General features: G+C 35.3%; 1 protein-coding gene across 4 annotated transcripts in view; it reads left to right on the top strand.

Moving 5' to 3' along the window:
- The window catches only part of ARHGAP12 (Rho GTPase activating protein 12), a 50,527-nt gene that overhangs the window by 3,502 nt on the left and 32,114 nt on the right, over window positions 1-14,911 (top strand). For all 4 annotated transcript variants that reach the window (XM_063303458.1, XM_063303459.1, XM_063303457.1 and 1 more), the window contains exons 2-3: window positions 1,993-2,722; window positions 12,063-12,326. In XM_063303458.1, coding sequence (XP_063159528.1) covers window positions 2,066-2,722; window positions 12,063-12,326 — 921 coding nt within the window. In that variant the 5' untranslated portion in view covers window positions 1,993-2,065. The remainder of the gene's footprint in view (window positions 1-1,992; window positions 2,723-12,062; window positions 12,327-14,911) is intronic.

A 14,911-nucleotide genomic window follows, 5' to 3' on the forward strand; every position in this document is an offset into this window, starting at 1 on the left:
TAGGATGACTCCCATAATTGGAATATAGTAACTGAAGGCTACAACTTACTCAAAAGGAGCAGAAGCAAGAGCAAGGAAGGAGGAGTTGCACTGTATGCTAAAAATATCCACCTCCACATGAGATCAAAGGGAATGACCTTGGTGGCATTGGTGATGACATCTGAGTTAATATAAGTAGAAGAAGATATAAAAGCAGCAATGCTTGAATCCCACAGCCAGATGGATTGTATCCTGGAGTTTCTGATGGTCTGACTAAATCTGTCAGTAATCTTTGAGAAATTCTAGAGAATGGGTAAAATATCAGAAGACTGGCAGGGGTAAATGTCCCTGTCTTCCAAAAGATGAAAAAGGAAGGTTCCAGGAACTGTAGACAAATGAGTCTTCAGTTGATTCCTGGGAAAATCCAGGTCATAAGGTTGAGTTGTAAACTCCTTGAAAATAATGCTGTGATTGGCAGAGGTCAGCATGGATTTGACAAGAACAAATCTTACAAGATTTAACTTAATTCATTTTTGCTTGGGTAACTTGATTAGGTAAGTGAATTTATAGTTACCATGTAGAAGACCTTTTCTTTCATTGCAACCAAATTATTTCCCCCCCCCCCCAAAATGGCTTGGATCCTATATTAATTACTGTGTGGCAATAGATATTTTCCTGGGCTTTTACTATCTGAGTGATTGAATTTGATTTATGCTGATTTTCATTTTACTAATTTACTTGTTTTATTATTTTTATCTATTTTTATTTTATTGTAAATCACCTTGGTTATTTTTGTTTGAAAGGCAATATAAAAGAAATGTAATGCAAATTATTTTAAGGCAGATTATGCAGTACTACCTGGTGAAACATTTTTGGATCTGGTCAGTGTACAAATAGGAGACTGTCTAGATAAATAATGCCTCTCTAGAAATTATAATAACTCTGTTCTTTACCAGTTGCTAAAACACTTTATTTTGTTTTGGGAAGTTGTCAGTATATCGGCAATACAAGCAGGATGGATACAGCTATAATACATAAAGGAGTATTATGGCATGTCTTGCCATATTATCTCATGGAAGTTTTTTCCTGAGAGAAGCATAACTAAAAGAGTACATTACAATGCATGGAGGTTAGATTAATATAAGAACATTGTATTATAGGACTCACATATTCCAGTAATTATTTGTGGTATGTTACATTGATAGAAAGAATAGTTTCAGAAAAATAATAGTCACTACTAAACTCCAAAGTGTGTTTAAGAAGACTGTGAGCATAAGGTGAAAGACAATATAACTATCTCTTTTCCCCCAAGATTTAGTATTACCTGGGCTAAATAATTTTTTTTATGTAAGAGATTGGCTTGAACTAAGAATCCCATTATATTTTGCTGAGTAAGTAAAACATATCTTTTGTCCTTTGCCAATTAGTAAAATGCATGTGTATCGAGAACATATTTTAGTGTTTTATATACTATTATGAATCATTAGCCATAAAAGTGATAATAAGTATGCCATTTCAGCAGAATGCATAGATAACAGCTTACAGGGTTTGGGTAATTGAGTAATGTAAGAAAAGGTACAATAACACAATATTTAGTTAGTTAAATATTTAAACTACAATATTTGTAATTGAGTATCATACTTCTGAAAATTTATTTAATGTGTGAGAAAATTTTCCATGGAAATATTCCTTTTTTTCTTAATATATCTTTTGAATAAAATCTTTCTGATGTGGCTTGCACATTAATCCAATTCATTGCTGAAGTTATAATAAGTAATTCACAGAAGATAAGAATATTTTTCAAAAAACCTGGACAATTAGGATAGTTATAATACTTTTTACATTTAAATTTAGAGATGTAATCTCTAGGGAGATTTATTCAAAAGATTTGGTAAGCTAATTCATCCAAAATGTGAGATTTGTCAAGGAATCATTCTAATAAAGAAATAATCTGCGGACAAAATTTATTATATAATCATATGGTAATATATATATATATATATATTTTTGCAGTTCTGCTGAGAATCAGGAGGAAGAAACACCATGTGGCTTTCCTTTCACCTGGAAACATAGCTTTTTAAAAGAGATGGCTGACAAGACTGGGAAAAATCTTTCAGGTCCACTATACATTGAAGTTGAATATGATTATGAGTATGAAGCAAAAGACAAAAGGATTGTGATAAAACAAGGGGAGAAATACATCTTAGTTAAAAAGACCAATGATGACTGGTGGCAAGTCAGAAAGGATGAAAATTCCAAACCCTTTTATGTGCCAGCACAATATGTTAAAGAAATAACCCGCAAAGCACTAATGCCACCTGTTAGGCCATTAGGTGGACTGCCAAACAACTCTCTAAAACTTATGCATGGGTTACAGAGGTCAACAGAAAATGTGAATAAATCTCCAGAGCTTTCCACTTCGGGGAAATCGTATCCAGTTCAAGCTCAGGATGCCAACCAGAATCTGGGACCAAACAATAGCCCAGGTCAGAATACTGGGCTCAGCCTAGAACTTGCCCCAAACAATGGAAAGTTTAACGAGTTACAGTTTGTTAAAGCTTCCAATCAGAACAGGACCTTTTCTGTGTCTCAGTTTCATTGTTCGGAAGGTATGGAAACTGAAAAGACCAGCTTCTTGCAAGAGCAATCCTGTGATTCTGCAGGTGAAGGCTCAGAAAAAATCCACCAAGATTCAGAATCTGGAGATGACCTCAGCAGCAGTTCCACAGAACAAGTAGTACAGGTAAAATGAAGTGCACAGCAGTAAATTACCTATCCAATAAACCTTTTTCTTGATGGTAAATATGTATGTAATCTAAAATGACATTCCAACTGCATGATTAGTGGACCACAATAGAGGGTTAGAATAAATATTATTTGTTTGTAGTTAAATAGCTTTTTCTTGCTGATGTTAAAACTTTGGTGTTGGTTTTAATTCTGCAAATTATGATTTCTAGAACTAGTCCTTTCTATGTCCACAGTAGGTGGCAACAGTTGATGATCCTGAAAAGGCTATGCAAGGTCAGCCATGATTAGTATTTGTACTTGAATGGGAGACAACCAGGGGCTTAGACTGTTCAGAATAATGCCTTCTAGAAAACAACAGCTTCTTCTGTATCCTTGGCAAATAAATGATGTGGAAACGTCCATATAGTCATCAGCATCAATCTCAACTTGAGGAATACTTTTAAAATACTTTCTAAAATGGAGTAGCTTAGGAATGGTTATATCAAACCATTATATCAAATATAAGGCATCAGAAGGATCAAAATTTCATCCTGTTTGTTGTTGCTGTTGTTTGTGTCTTCAGATCAGTTGTAACTTCTGGTGATTGCTTGGACAAGTTCATGCCATTTTCTTGGCAACGTTTTCAGAAGTGGTTTGCCATTGCCTTTTCTTAGGGCTGAGAAAGAAGGACTGGCCTAGAGTCACCCAGCTGGCTTCATGCCTAAAGCAGGACTAGGACTCACAGTCTCCTGCGTCTCCACAGCTACCTTTAACCACTGCACCAAACTGGCTGTCTAAAGCTGCTGAAAAGGATCATACAAAGGTTTAGAGCTAGTTGTCATTAGTGTGCTGATAATGTTGAGCTACACTCTGGATAAGGCTCTGAGTATGTGAAAACAAGACAAAATGGATAGTTCTGGTTCAAGTAGAAGACAATGTATGTATTTGATTATAGATTTTGTTCTTGCAGATAGTCACAAGTGTGCAATACCTGTAAGACGTTAGTGTCATTTTGAGTGATGGCAGGGGTCTTAACTGGAACCCTGATACCATGAATATTCTGGATTCACTAATCCCAGAATGATCTTTGTGGTGGTTTTCACAGTTTGGATGTTATGCCTCTTCTTGTGAATTTGCAAGATTGGTTCATGGTCTGAGGTCCTTCTGCATCCAGTATTGGTCCTAAGCAGCCATGTAACATTTGTGCGAAAAGAGGCCTTTTTCCAGCTTTGACTAATAAACCAGATGTGCTTTTTCCTAGAGAAAAGCCATCTGGTACCAGTGATTAGACATGCATTGGTATCCTCCAGTTTTGATTGTTGTGGTACGCATTGCATGTTCTGAAAATTGAACGTGGTGAGAAAATAGTTGCATGATTGCCAGTTAGTTTCTAAGCATAATTTCTCACTGTGGTTAGGCCCAAGTTACCCGTAAGACTGCTTATCTGCCTTGCACTATCAAATAGATAGTGGAGCACTTTTTGCAGGTCCCACCATGGCTACATTTAATATTAACAATTTTGCTATATTATGGAATAGACGGTCAGTGCACAGGAAGGAGACCCACTCTTTCTTCAATTTAGGAGGGGACTTAAAAATGATCTAGTGTTTTATGACTTTTACAGATAATTTTGATGCTGCCAGAGTGATTAGACATATAAAAAATCTCTTAAATTGCCTATCATTCTAATTTTTAATTGTTTTAATACGTCTTTGATAACAGTGCACAAGGATATTAATGTTTTTATGATAACTAGTACAATTTGTTCCTATGTCATCTTCCTATTGACTGTATTTGTGCTTAGAGCCATCACAAATGCTAATTATGATCAAAACTGTTGATGCTGACATATGGCTTTGAGGAACTGGGATGAGAACCATCCTTTACCTTGTGTCAAATGGCAGATGGTAATCCCTTTCTGTCACAAATAATATTCTTGATAAAAATGATGAATTTGAAAGCAGATTTAAGTACCTACAGTAATTACTTACCACTGAGTTACCCAAAGAATGGATTGCATTCTTTGCACTTTTTGTTTCATTTATTTAATCTGATGTTTTTGTTCACCTGCACTTATCTTGCTCCTTTCCCCCCTCTTTGGATAAAAGAATGGAATGTAGATGTTTTTATTTATGACTGTGTGTCATGTTTAGCTAAAGTTAGCTACAAAGACTGTTTTACTATTTGAAAGAAACTAAACTAAGACACTATTTTTAGGGGGTTGGGGTCTTAATAACTTTTCTGGCTTCTTCTCACAGATAAACCAGTCTGATATTCACATATGTTAAGCTTGGGTAGGTAAGTCATGGATAGCTTATTAGCAGCATGTACTCACAGGTTCAGCCAGCAAATGCATGGAAGCATGCACACTGCTAAACCAACCATATGGCTTAGTATAATGGGTGAATTGGCTTAAGGTATTAATGGCTTCAAGTCGTTAAAAAGTCTGCTTTGTGAGTTCAGCTAGAAATCATGTTAAAAAAAAGTTATTTTGAACATTACAACCCTCATATATGTATTTGTGAATCAAAATTCATATACATGGTTGGAAGTCAGTTAATTATATGGATTTCTTAAGAAATGCATATTTGCAGAATAACATTAAATTATTTTGTTAATTTATTTTGTTGGGTATGATTTGTATATCACTCCAAAATTTCATGAAAATTAAAATTCTTAATTTTTTGTAGCTTAACATTTGTACTTAACTTTAAAATTGGGCTTTGATTGCACTTTGTGGTATATTGGCCAAAATGCACCCAAACAGCCCTAACCTTTAGCAGATAATTTTACCTGTGGTACAAGAATGACTAAGAATAGTAATCTTCTCTACACTTTCTCTATATTACTAAAAAAGATTATGTAAAATCTGTGATGGACCAAAGCAATGAAGGGTGACAGAAGCCCAGATGTAGGTCTCTCTGATGATGACCATGGCATATAGAAGGTTGTGACTTCAAACGTAAGAGGAATATATGATTCTACTTACCATGAAAATAAAATGAAATAAAAATATGAGCATCAGTCTATTCATGATATACATGGGAAAGGATTGAATAGAAAAGCACAATTTGACTGATTACGGTGAAAGGTTGAGAGTGAAGATACAAGGTTGAGAGGTGGTGAATCTGAGACATTTCATTATTTGGTAATATTTAGAATGGATCTATGTGAAAAATGGACATGGAAGAAAAGGAAAGGAGTGAAAGAAACTATAATCAAAATAACATGACTACAGAAATAAAAAGCATGAGTCCTGTATGCACATTATTAGAAGATAGATTAATCAGTCAACAGAATGAATTGTCAGTGGTAGTAAAGAAAGAGGATGTGGAAGCTGCTTAGTGCTCAGTGGAAAGAAATGTGTTGCAGAGTGCCACAGAAATATGTGGTGTTATGCTAGTGAGAAGTATGGAAAATGATGCTTGGTGAAATGATGAAAGAGGCTATGGATGAGAAAATGCACGTAAGTGAATGCTTGTTGCAAACAATGACTATGTGAGAAGGGTATTATGTAATATGCATAGAGGGAAATGTACTAGTAAAGAATATAGTCAAAGAAAGCACAGAACAGGTAGGATTGAAAGAGACAGAGAAACACAGAGCCTTTTTAATGGAAATTGTTGGTCAAAACAGATATATAGGGTTAAAAGGCTTTTCAGAATGAAAAGTTTTCTTCCAGGATGTATACATGTTGGTGATCAGGTAGATGTTTATGATGGTCTCTATCCCAGAAAATGCAGATGAGCAAAAGGGGTTTCAGTGGAATTGTTAGTTTTAGTGTAGTACCTACCTTAAGAATCACTTTCTGATAACGTTTCACCAAAATAATATTGGAAAATATAATAATAATAATAATAATAAGTAGTAGTAGTAGTAGTAGTAGTAGTAGTGAGGAACTCTTAGGTTCTTAATGGTCTTCTACAAACAAAGTCAAGAATTCACTGAAATGTTTAATGAAATTAGTGCTTTGAACTTGTGAGAAAGGAAGGAAAATAGACTTTAACAGTTAAACACATTTTTACTCTCCAGTTTAGCAAAAGAAGAGTTAAGCTATGTGGACTCTTGTCACCCAATCTTTCCTATAATAATTTTTAATCTTATAGTTTTAGTGTCCTTAATCTTTTAAAAATTTTAGTTCCTCTCTAACAGATATGGTACTACTATGGGCTGATGTTAAGAGCAAATTGCATGCTTATGCAGTAAAGTCTAACAAGTGTTGTTCTAGTATAAGAAAAAGATGACTATGTCTTGTTAAATTTGTTTACAGTAGATTGTAGGAATTTGTGGGCAGGCTAAAAAATTAAGTTTACTTCTATGTTTTGCTTGTACAATTAGGCATATATGCCAACTGGTTATTGTTATTGTGTAGGTGCATCTGATAGAAAAATGAAATGTATGTGTTTCGTTGTCCAACATTAATCAATAAGATAGATCTACAGTAGGATAAAGGCATTTAAAGGAAGAAAATATAAATTAAATTACAGCAGAGAAAAATTATTTGAGGTTGGATGAAAAAAAATCCTTTAAGTATCAGATGTGATTTATATAATTTTTTTATTCTTTTAACAAATTAGCATTTCTCTCCAAAAGCAGTATGGTTTAAATTGAATAAAAGTATTTTTAAAGCAATTGTAATCTATTTCCCCCATATCTTTCATTCTGGTAAAGTGATATTTTACTCATATTTTAAAAAAATCTGCCTTAAATTTGAGCATTATTATTATAAACAGAGGGAAATGTGCTGTGACATTAAAATGCAGCAGCTGATTCAGAGATGTATCCTAAATTTTCTGGGATGAGTCACTTGAGTGTACCTGAAAGATCTTACCCATCAGTCTTACGATTTGAGTAAACGAGGTCTGCTAATATGCCTTGTATTTATCAGCATTTGCTGTTGGAAGTTTCTGGGCAATTAGGCTTGGTAGGGAATTAAGACCTCTTCATCTTCTAAATGTTGTTAAATATTTTAGAATTTCTCATTATTCATTGTAGGAATCTTAGTTATGGCTGTAAGTTAGTACTATTTGTGGTTAATGAAGACATGGTACATAGTAAAAAGGAGGGGAAATGTCTGAGCCTAGGAGATACAGAATCCTCTCAGACTGTAATAGAGACATTTTGTCTCTCACAAGTTTTTAGTAGTAAAGAAAAGGACATGCAAAAATGTATTAACTTTACAGTTCTCAAACTCCCAGGATTCTAATAGAATGCTGTAACATAAATGATAGTGGACAGTGAGAAAACTTTGGATAACCCTCATAGGTAAAGGTAAAGGTTTCCCTTGACATTAAGTCCAGTCGTGTCCGACTCTAGGGGGCGGTGCTCATCTCTGTTTCAAAGCCGAAGAGCTGGCGTTTGTCCGTAGACACTTCCGTGGTCATGTGGCTGGCATGACTAAACAGAACGCCATTACCTGCCCGCTGAAGCGGTACCTATTAATCTACTCACATTTGCATGTTTTCGAACTGCTAGGTTGGCAGGAGCTGGGACTAGCAACGGGAGCTCACCCCGTCACGTGGATTCGAACCGCCGACCTTCCGATCGGCAAGCTCAGCAGCTCAGCGGTTTAACCCGCAGTGCCACTGCATCCCTTGTTTTACCCTCATAGATACGATAAAATCTTCATAGATGTTTTTTGGCTTGCCATAGCATCTACTGTATAATGCATTGATTGTGAACCGGGAGAAGAGGAAGGCTGTGTATTACCCAAAGCAAAGCAATATAACATTAGAAACTGTATTTTCTTATTCCTCTTAGGGAGCAGATGGCCTTGTGAATGGATTTGTAGACATTTCTAATATGTCCATCAAATTTTATTTTCTCTATTGATTTCACAATTAGCTCTTGCCACTTGACTGTGAACATTTATGGTTCAGAAAAACAAAATGGATGAGACATAGACTAACATAAAGGGGTGATACACAGAAAGGCATATAGAATTGTATTCATATACAATTTATTAGAACACTTTAGTTATATATCAGTGTGGGCAAGACTGCATAAAAAATAAACACTTAGCAGTCCCTGTGATTTTAGTACAACAATTTAAATGTATGAATAAAAGCCTTAGATCATTGTCAGTGTTCTAAAGCTGTACCTAACAATTCAGTTTACTTTTAATTAGGGAATATTTGACCTAAAACAGATTTCAGTGATGTTTTAAACTGTGCTTCTCTTAGTAATTAATATTTTTAAATTAGCCCACCTTTGTTTTAGGTGCTAGATATAGGCTTCAGGTTTTGTTTGTCAGTATGTGTGAGAGCCAGTTTGGCCTAGTGTTAAGGTGCTGGGCTAGAAACCAGGAGACTGAGAGTTCTAGTCCTGCCTGAGGCATGAAAGCCGGCTGGGTGACCTTGGGCCAGTCCCTCTCTCTCAGCCCAACTCACCTCACAGGGTTGTTGTTGTGGGGCAGATAGGAGGAGGAAGAAGTATTAGGTAAGTTCCCCGCCTTGAGTTATTGGTAAAAATAATAAAGGCGGGATAAAAATGAAATGAATGAATGATCTTTTTACTTCTTTTGCTAATTGAAGCAGTTTTCTATATATTATCTTTCTAAACTGCTTCTTGTATGAATGCAGGCATCCATAGGTAAATGGATTTCCCACTTCTCTCCATTAAAACTTGAGGTGTATGTGAAATATACATCTCTGTAGTGTGCTTAAAAATAAATGTAGAACATTTTACTCAGCATCACTGATTTATTCAATAAATTATTAATGTTTCCCTGTAATTGAGCTCAAATCCTAATGACTAATGGAAACATCCATGTTGTTTTTTTGGCAGAAATATACAAGTGGTTTGCCACTGACTTCTGTTTTATTCCTGGATAGCTATGCATATTCCATCTTATGTTAGAAGCACTATGACTAAATGAGAAAGAAGCTTTATTCAGTGGCTACATTTCCTGACAATTAAAAAGTAAAATATGAATGCTGGCCATAGTCATAAAGTTCAGTTTTCCTAAACGTTTAATTTTGTAATTTAAGCAAAGTATTCATGGTGTTACAATAGGAAAGAAATGGGAAACAAATAAAATTGTCAGTACAGTATTGGCTTAATTCTTGTTACATAACACTTAAGACAAATGTAGATATCTAAATACATTCTATGGTGTTACCGAAGTCAACCCAATATTTTATATTGTTTAGCATCTACAATAATATTGTGTCTTTTACATGGTGGTCAGCCTTACCTGATGATTTTGCTGTTTGTTTTTGAAGCTACCAGATATCTAGCCAGATCACTGATTCATCCTTCCCAGACTTATTTATTCTGAGAATAAATGCATCTTTATTTTGAGAACAGTAGATGTCCAAAGTCTGGGCCTATCAGTGTCATAGTGTGCTCCTGCTGCTGAAATTATGGATTAAATCTGGGGCAACATATTTAAGAAAAGAAATATGGGCATTTTTCTTAAGTATCAGTAAATAGTATGAAACAATATGGTTAGCAGATTTTCACTTGCTAAGTAGCAGCAAGGAATTTGTAGATACTCCATGAAACCCATTCAGGCCTTTGTTTATCTTGTCATTTGAGGAAAAACAGGCATCTTGAATAATTAATATTAAAATTATTACATCTTTTAATTTGATTATAATTACATGTTTTAATTTGATAAATACTATGGACTGCCAGAAGAACAAACAAATCAGTTTTAGAAGAAATACAACCAGAATGTTCCCTAGAGGTGAAGATACCTAGGCTTAGACTCTCATACTTTGGGCACATAATTTTCGTCAGGAAAGACCGATCACTTGAAAAGGACATCATGTTTGGTAAAGTCGAGGGCCAGCGAAAAAGAGGAAGAACTTCAGTGCGATGGATTGATACAATTACTGCAACAATGGATGCAAACATTGGAACAGTCAGGCATATGGCGCAAGACTGAACAGCATTTCGTTCTGTTATACGTAGGGTCGCCATGAGTCGTAAGCGACTCAACGGTAACTAACAACAACATAACACATGTTTTAATTTGATAAAAGGTTTAATTGACTAATGCTTGCAGTTTTAACATCAACAAAATATTTAGTCATGCACAGGCCTGTGCTTTAAATTGTAAGCAATAGATTAATATATTTCTATTGATAGTCTGCCAGTAATGTGAGAATAAGAGGAGAAAAATTAGCTTTAATCCTGTTTCCCAAAGTCACAATTGTGTGAAATCATTTGTCTGAATTTGATACAATCTTAGGTATCTTACACTTTATTTTTTGTTTTTGCCTCAGGATTAAATAACTGGTTGCTCTGTCCAGTTGGACAACATTTCCTAAATTTTCAATAGAAAATTTCAAAAGCAGTTGGATAAATACAATTTCTGCACTGTACTGAACTCCATGGTGACATCTGGTGGTATACCTGAGTCTGTTTAAAAAAATAATGCCGATAACAAAATCTGCAACATAGATTTCATTTTTGTATCTGTCATTTTTAAGGTATATGCAGTCTAATTCCTTGGAAGGCTCCCAAAAATGCTGTTGTGGTTCCAAGGATTTGTCCCAGCTGTTTTACACTGCACTGGCTTCAGTTCACATAGCAAAGATGTGATGAGATTTTTTTTCCCCAGCTGGCTGGTTGCAGAGCCTGATGCAGATTAGGCTGAGAGGAAGTCATTGGCCAAGGTCAACCAGCTGGCTTCTGTGCCTAAGAAAGGATTAAAACCTGGGCTTCCCTACTCGTACTGCAGCAGTAACCACTCCACCATACTGGCTTGGGGTTTTATTCTCACTGGTAATTAGAGAATTATCTGCAGATAGTGGACAGCTGTGTTAGCTTCATCCTCTCCCTTGCTCTTTACCACTCTTTGCTTATAGAGAGTAAATATCTGCAAAATGGTGCTTTTCCTATGCACGTTTTGTTTACTATTTTAGTATGCTGCAGACAGTGCCCAGTGTGTAACAGGCAGCAAAAATAATAAGCTAGCTTATTGCCAGTGTCCCTCCTGATATGTAGAGCTTAAACACAAGAAGACTAAAATAGAGTTGTTTTCCCATAAAACATATTTTCAGAGTACCACACATCACCCTACAAAAGCAGATTTCTGTTCTCAAGCTAAAACTCAATTTTTGGCACATGCTTTAGAACTTACAGCAGTGTTTCTCAGTTTCAGCAACTTTAAGATGCACCACCTCCCAGAATTCCCCACCCATGATTGCCTGTATTTTTCCCCCACTAGATTTAAGTAATGTAACTTGTTTCTAACTCCCTACATTGCTGCATTTCTGAATTGTGTTTCCTTATTAAAAGCATTCAGTGTCTCACTTGCAAGTACCATATATGCCAAATATTTGTGCCTGCACTTATTGCCATAAAACGATGATCTTTAAAATTGTACACAATTTGTTTTATCGTAGCCAAGAACACCTCCAGGCCAAGGAAGGCCAGATTCACCGGTTTATGCTAACTTGCAAGAACTGAAAATTTCTCAGTCTGCACTCCCACCTGTACCTATAAGTCCTCCAGTCCAAATTAATGGGGAGTGGGAAACTCATAAGGATGTTACAGGACGCTATTACTATTACAACAGAGGAACACAGGAGAGAACCTGGAAACCACCACGTTGGACTCGGGATCCAAGCATAAGTAAAGGAGACTCTTTGAACCAAGTAGATCAAGAGGTAAGCCGAGCAGTGTGCATAATAATGAACAAAACTTTCTTATACCTTTGCTGTTGAACTGTTTAATAGGCCTATTTTTTACTTTGGCTATCTGAGGATAGTAGAGTCAAATAAAATGAAATAGATCTTGCATGCATGTCTTGAGATAGAGAACCCATCACATTTTTAGAGCAAACCTCACTCTTTACTTTAATGAAATACAAAGGAAAAACGTCTACATTACATAGTAAAGTTGAATAGCACAATAAGAAACAATTACTAAGTAAAAATAAAAACATGGGAAAATTTTCTAGTAACACATTCTTCCCTTCTGTTTTCCCAACTGTTGACCTCCACAACTTATACTTTACATTGAACATTAAAGATTATTACTAGTATCTATTTGATCCATTCACTCATTGCTATCATGTTTCTTAGATGTAGTATGGACATTCAAGACAATAGACAAGATTGTATGCTATTAACTGTAGATGCTATTACCGTAGACGCTTTTCTTCTTTAAGGAAACTGCTGTGATTCTAACAATCTGGTAATGCTCCATATAGAGTACTAGATGGACAGCTTCAAAAACAGTAGCTCGAGTTCAAGCATTTTTAGTGCTGTGGTGGCTAGTCTGCTTTAACTGTAAATGAAAGATGAGAGTAGCTCCAGGTTAAGAAGAAAGGAAGAAAATGATTAAAGAAACCTTCCTACCCAGGTTCTTCTTAACTTACTTGCTTATGTATTTATGTCTCTTCCAAGGATCTCAAGAGTGACATTAATATAATTTTCCCAATATTGTTTACAGCATTTTTTGTTTATCTTTTGTAAAGTTGGATAAAACTAAATACCAATGGCCAATATATAAAGCATAAATTAACAAAAATTGAAAGGTTTTGTCTGAGAGATGAAAAGATTTACTTTGTAATTATGTTCATGAAGTTTTGGAATTGGTAGTTATATTGACCTATCTACTCAGAGCATCTGCTGAGATTTTTCATTGTTTAGTCTGAATTTTTGAAATCATTTCTAAAAGTTGGATATTAGTGGTACTTGTATTTATTTCTGAAGATCACAATATATAAAATATACAACTTTTTAATAACTGTGTGACAGGTTTTCTTGGAGTACATGTAAATTGATATATAATTACAATATACATTTGTGAACTTGTATGTATATTAACACATAAACCAGGTTTTTGATATAGTTTTTGTTTAAATCAACTTAGTTAACACACCATAGGAACATGGGACACTTCCCCGTGGTTAGTTATTACACTAAGCCATAACGTGGTTTGTTTCGGTATAACTTAGTGTGTTGCATGAACCCAGACATTCTGGTTTTTAATACAAGATTTAGGGCTTAGTGCAGCATATCAACTCAGCCGAATTGTGAATCCTTAGTCTAGAGGTTCTCAAACTTCTCAATACTGTGATCCCCTAAATAATAAAATAAAGATATATGCCCCATACCACAAATAAAACAGATAACGTCATGGATGTCGGAGTTTGGCAAGAAATATACTACTTTTTAACATTAATGTTTATCTGTAATACCTTTTAAAAGATAGAACCTTACAAATTTATAAAATAAAACTATTTCACTGCAGATAAGAAAAAAGCCCAATGACATTTTGAACCATATTTTTAATAGGAAGGATGAGCTTGCTAACCTGTGCACAACCTTGAAATCTGTGTTTCATTTTAAAGACATATATGACATACATTTTGACACTCTCTTGAAGCGTCCTAGGAGTCATGGCCCACACTTGGAGAAATGCTGCCTTGGTCTGTCTGTCACTGTACTTTCCATATTAATTGGTAGCATGGTTTCAGGAAGGAGTTTCCCCAGCTTTATCTTGTGCATGAAGGAGTATTCCTGGTAGCTTCTGCATGCTAAGCATGTGCTGTCACTGAGTTCTGAATCTTCTAAATTAATAATTAATGCATCCCAAGCTTCTAAAAATGCTAAGCAGCAAAAATGGATTAATAAGTTAATAAAGTCTTAATAAGTTATGTTCAACATGAATTGGAATAGGAGAATTACTATCATAAGGTAGTAGAAAGTATGGATGCATTATGTTAAATTTAGCATAAGGAATAATTGTAATTTGAGAAATTCAGTGGTGTGACCCTTCGAGTACAGCTGTGAAAGTCACAGTGTGCTCTCAGTGTTAGTGCCCTTATTTCAGTGTTAAGTCACTGGATTCAACCTTAAGAAATGCTTTGAACACCATAGGAGAATGAACTTTCCGTATGTCTGCAATACTTTAGAACAGCCTTCCTCAATCTTTTAACCTTGGAGGAACCCTTGAAATATTTTTCAGGCCTCTGGAAACCCTTGCACATTCAGGCTCAAATATAGGCCAGAAGTTACAAAATTACTATATTCGTTTCATGGGCAGGCCTGCATTAACAGTGTTCTTAAACTAAAAATAAAGAATGAAACTTATCTCTTTAATGTGAAGTTGCCCGAATTTGAAATAATTTTTTTAATAAATTGGGACCTCTCACGGAACCCTAGGCTTCCATGAAGCCCTGGTTGAGAAACCCTGCTTTAGAAGCTGTGCCTCTTTCTGGGGACATAAGTCTAGAACTAGGGTT

This window comes from Candoia aspera, chromosome 4 (assembly GCF_035149785.1).
Source record: "Candoia aspera isolate rCanAsp1 chromosome 4, rCanAsp1.hap2, whole genome shotgun sequence".
In the NCBI taxonomy this organism is placed as follows: domain Eukaryota; kingdom Metazoa; phylum Chordata; class Lepidosauria; order Squamata; family Boidae; genus Candoia; species Candoia aspera.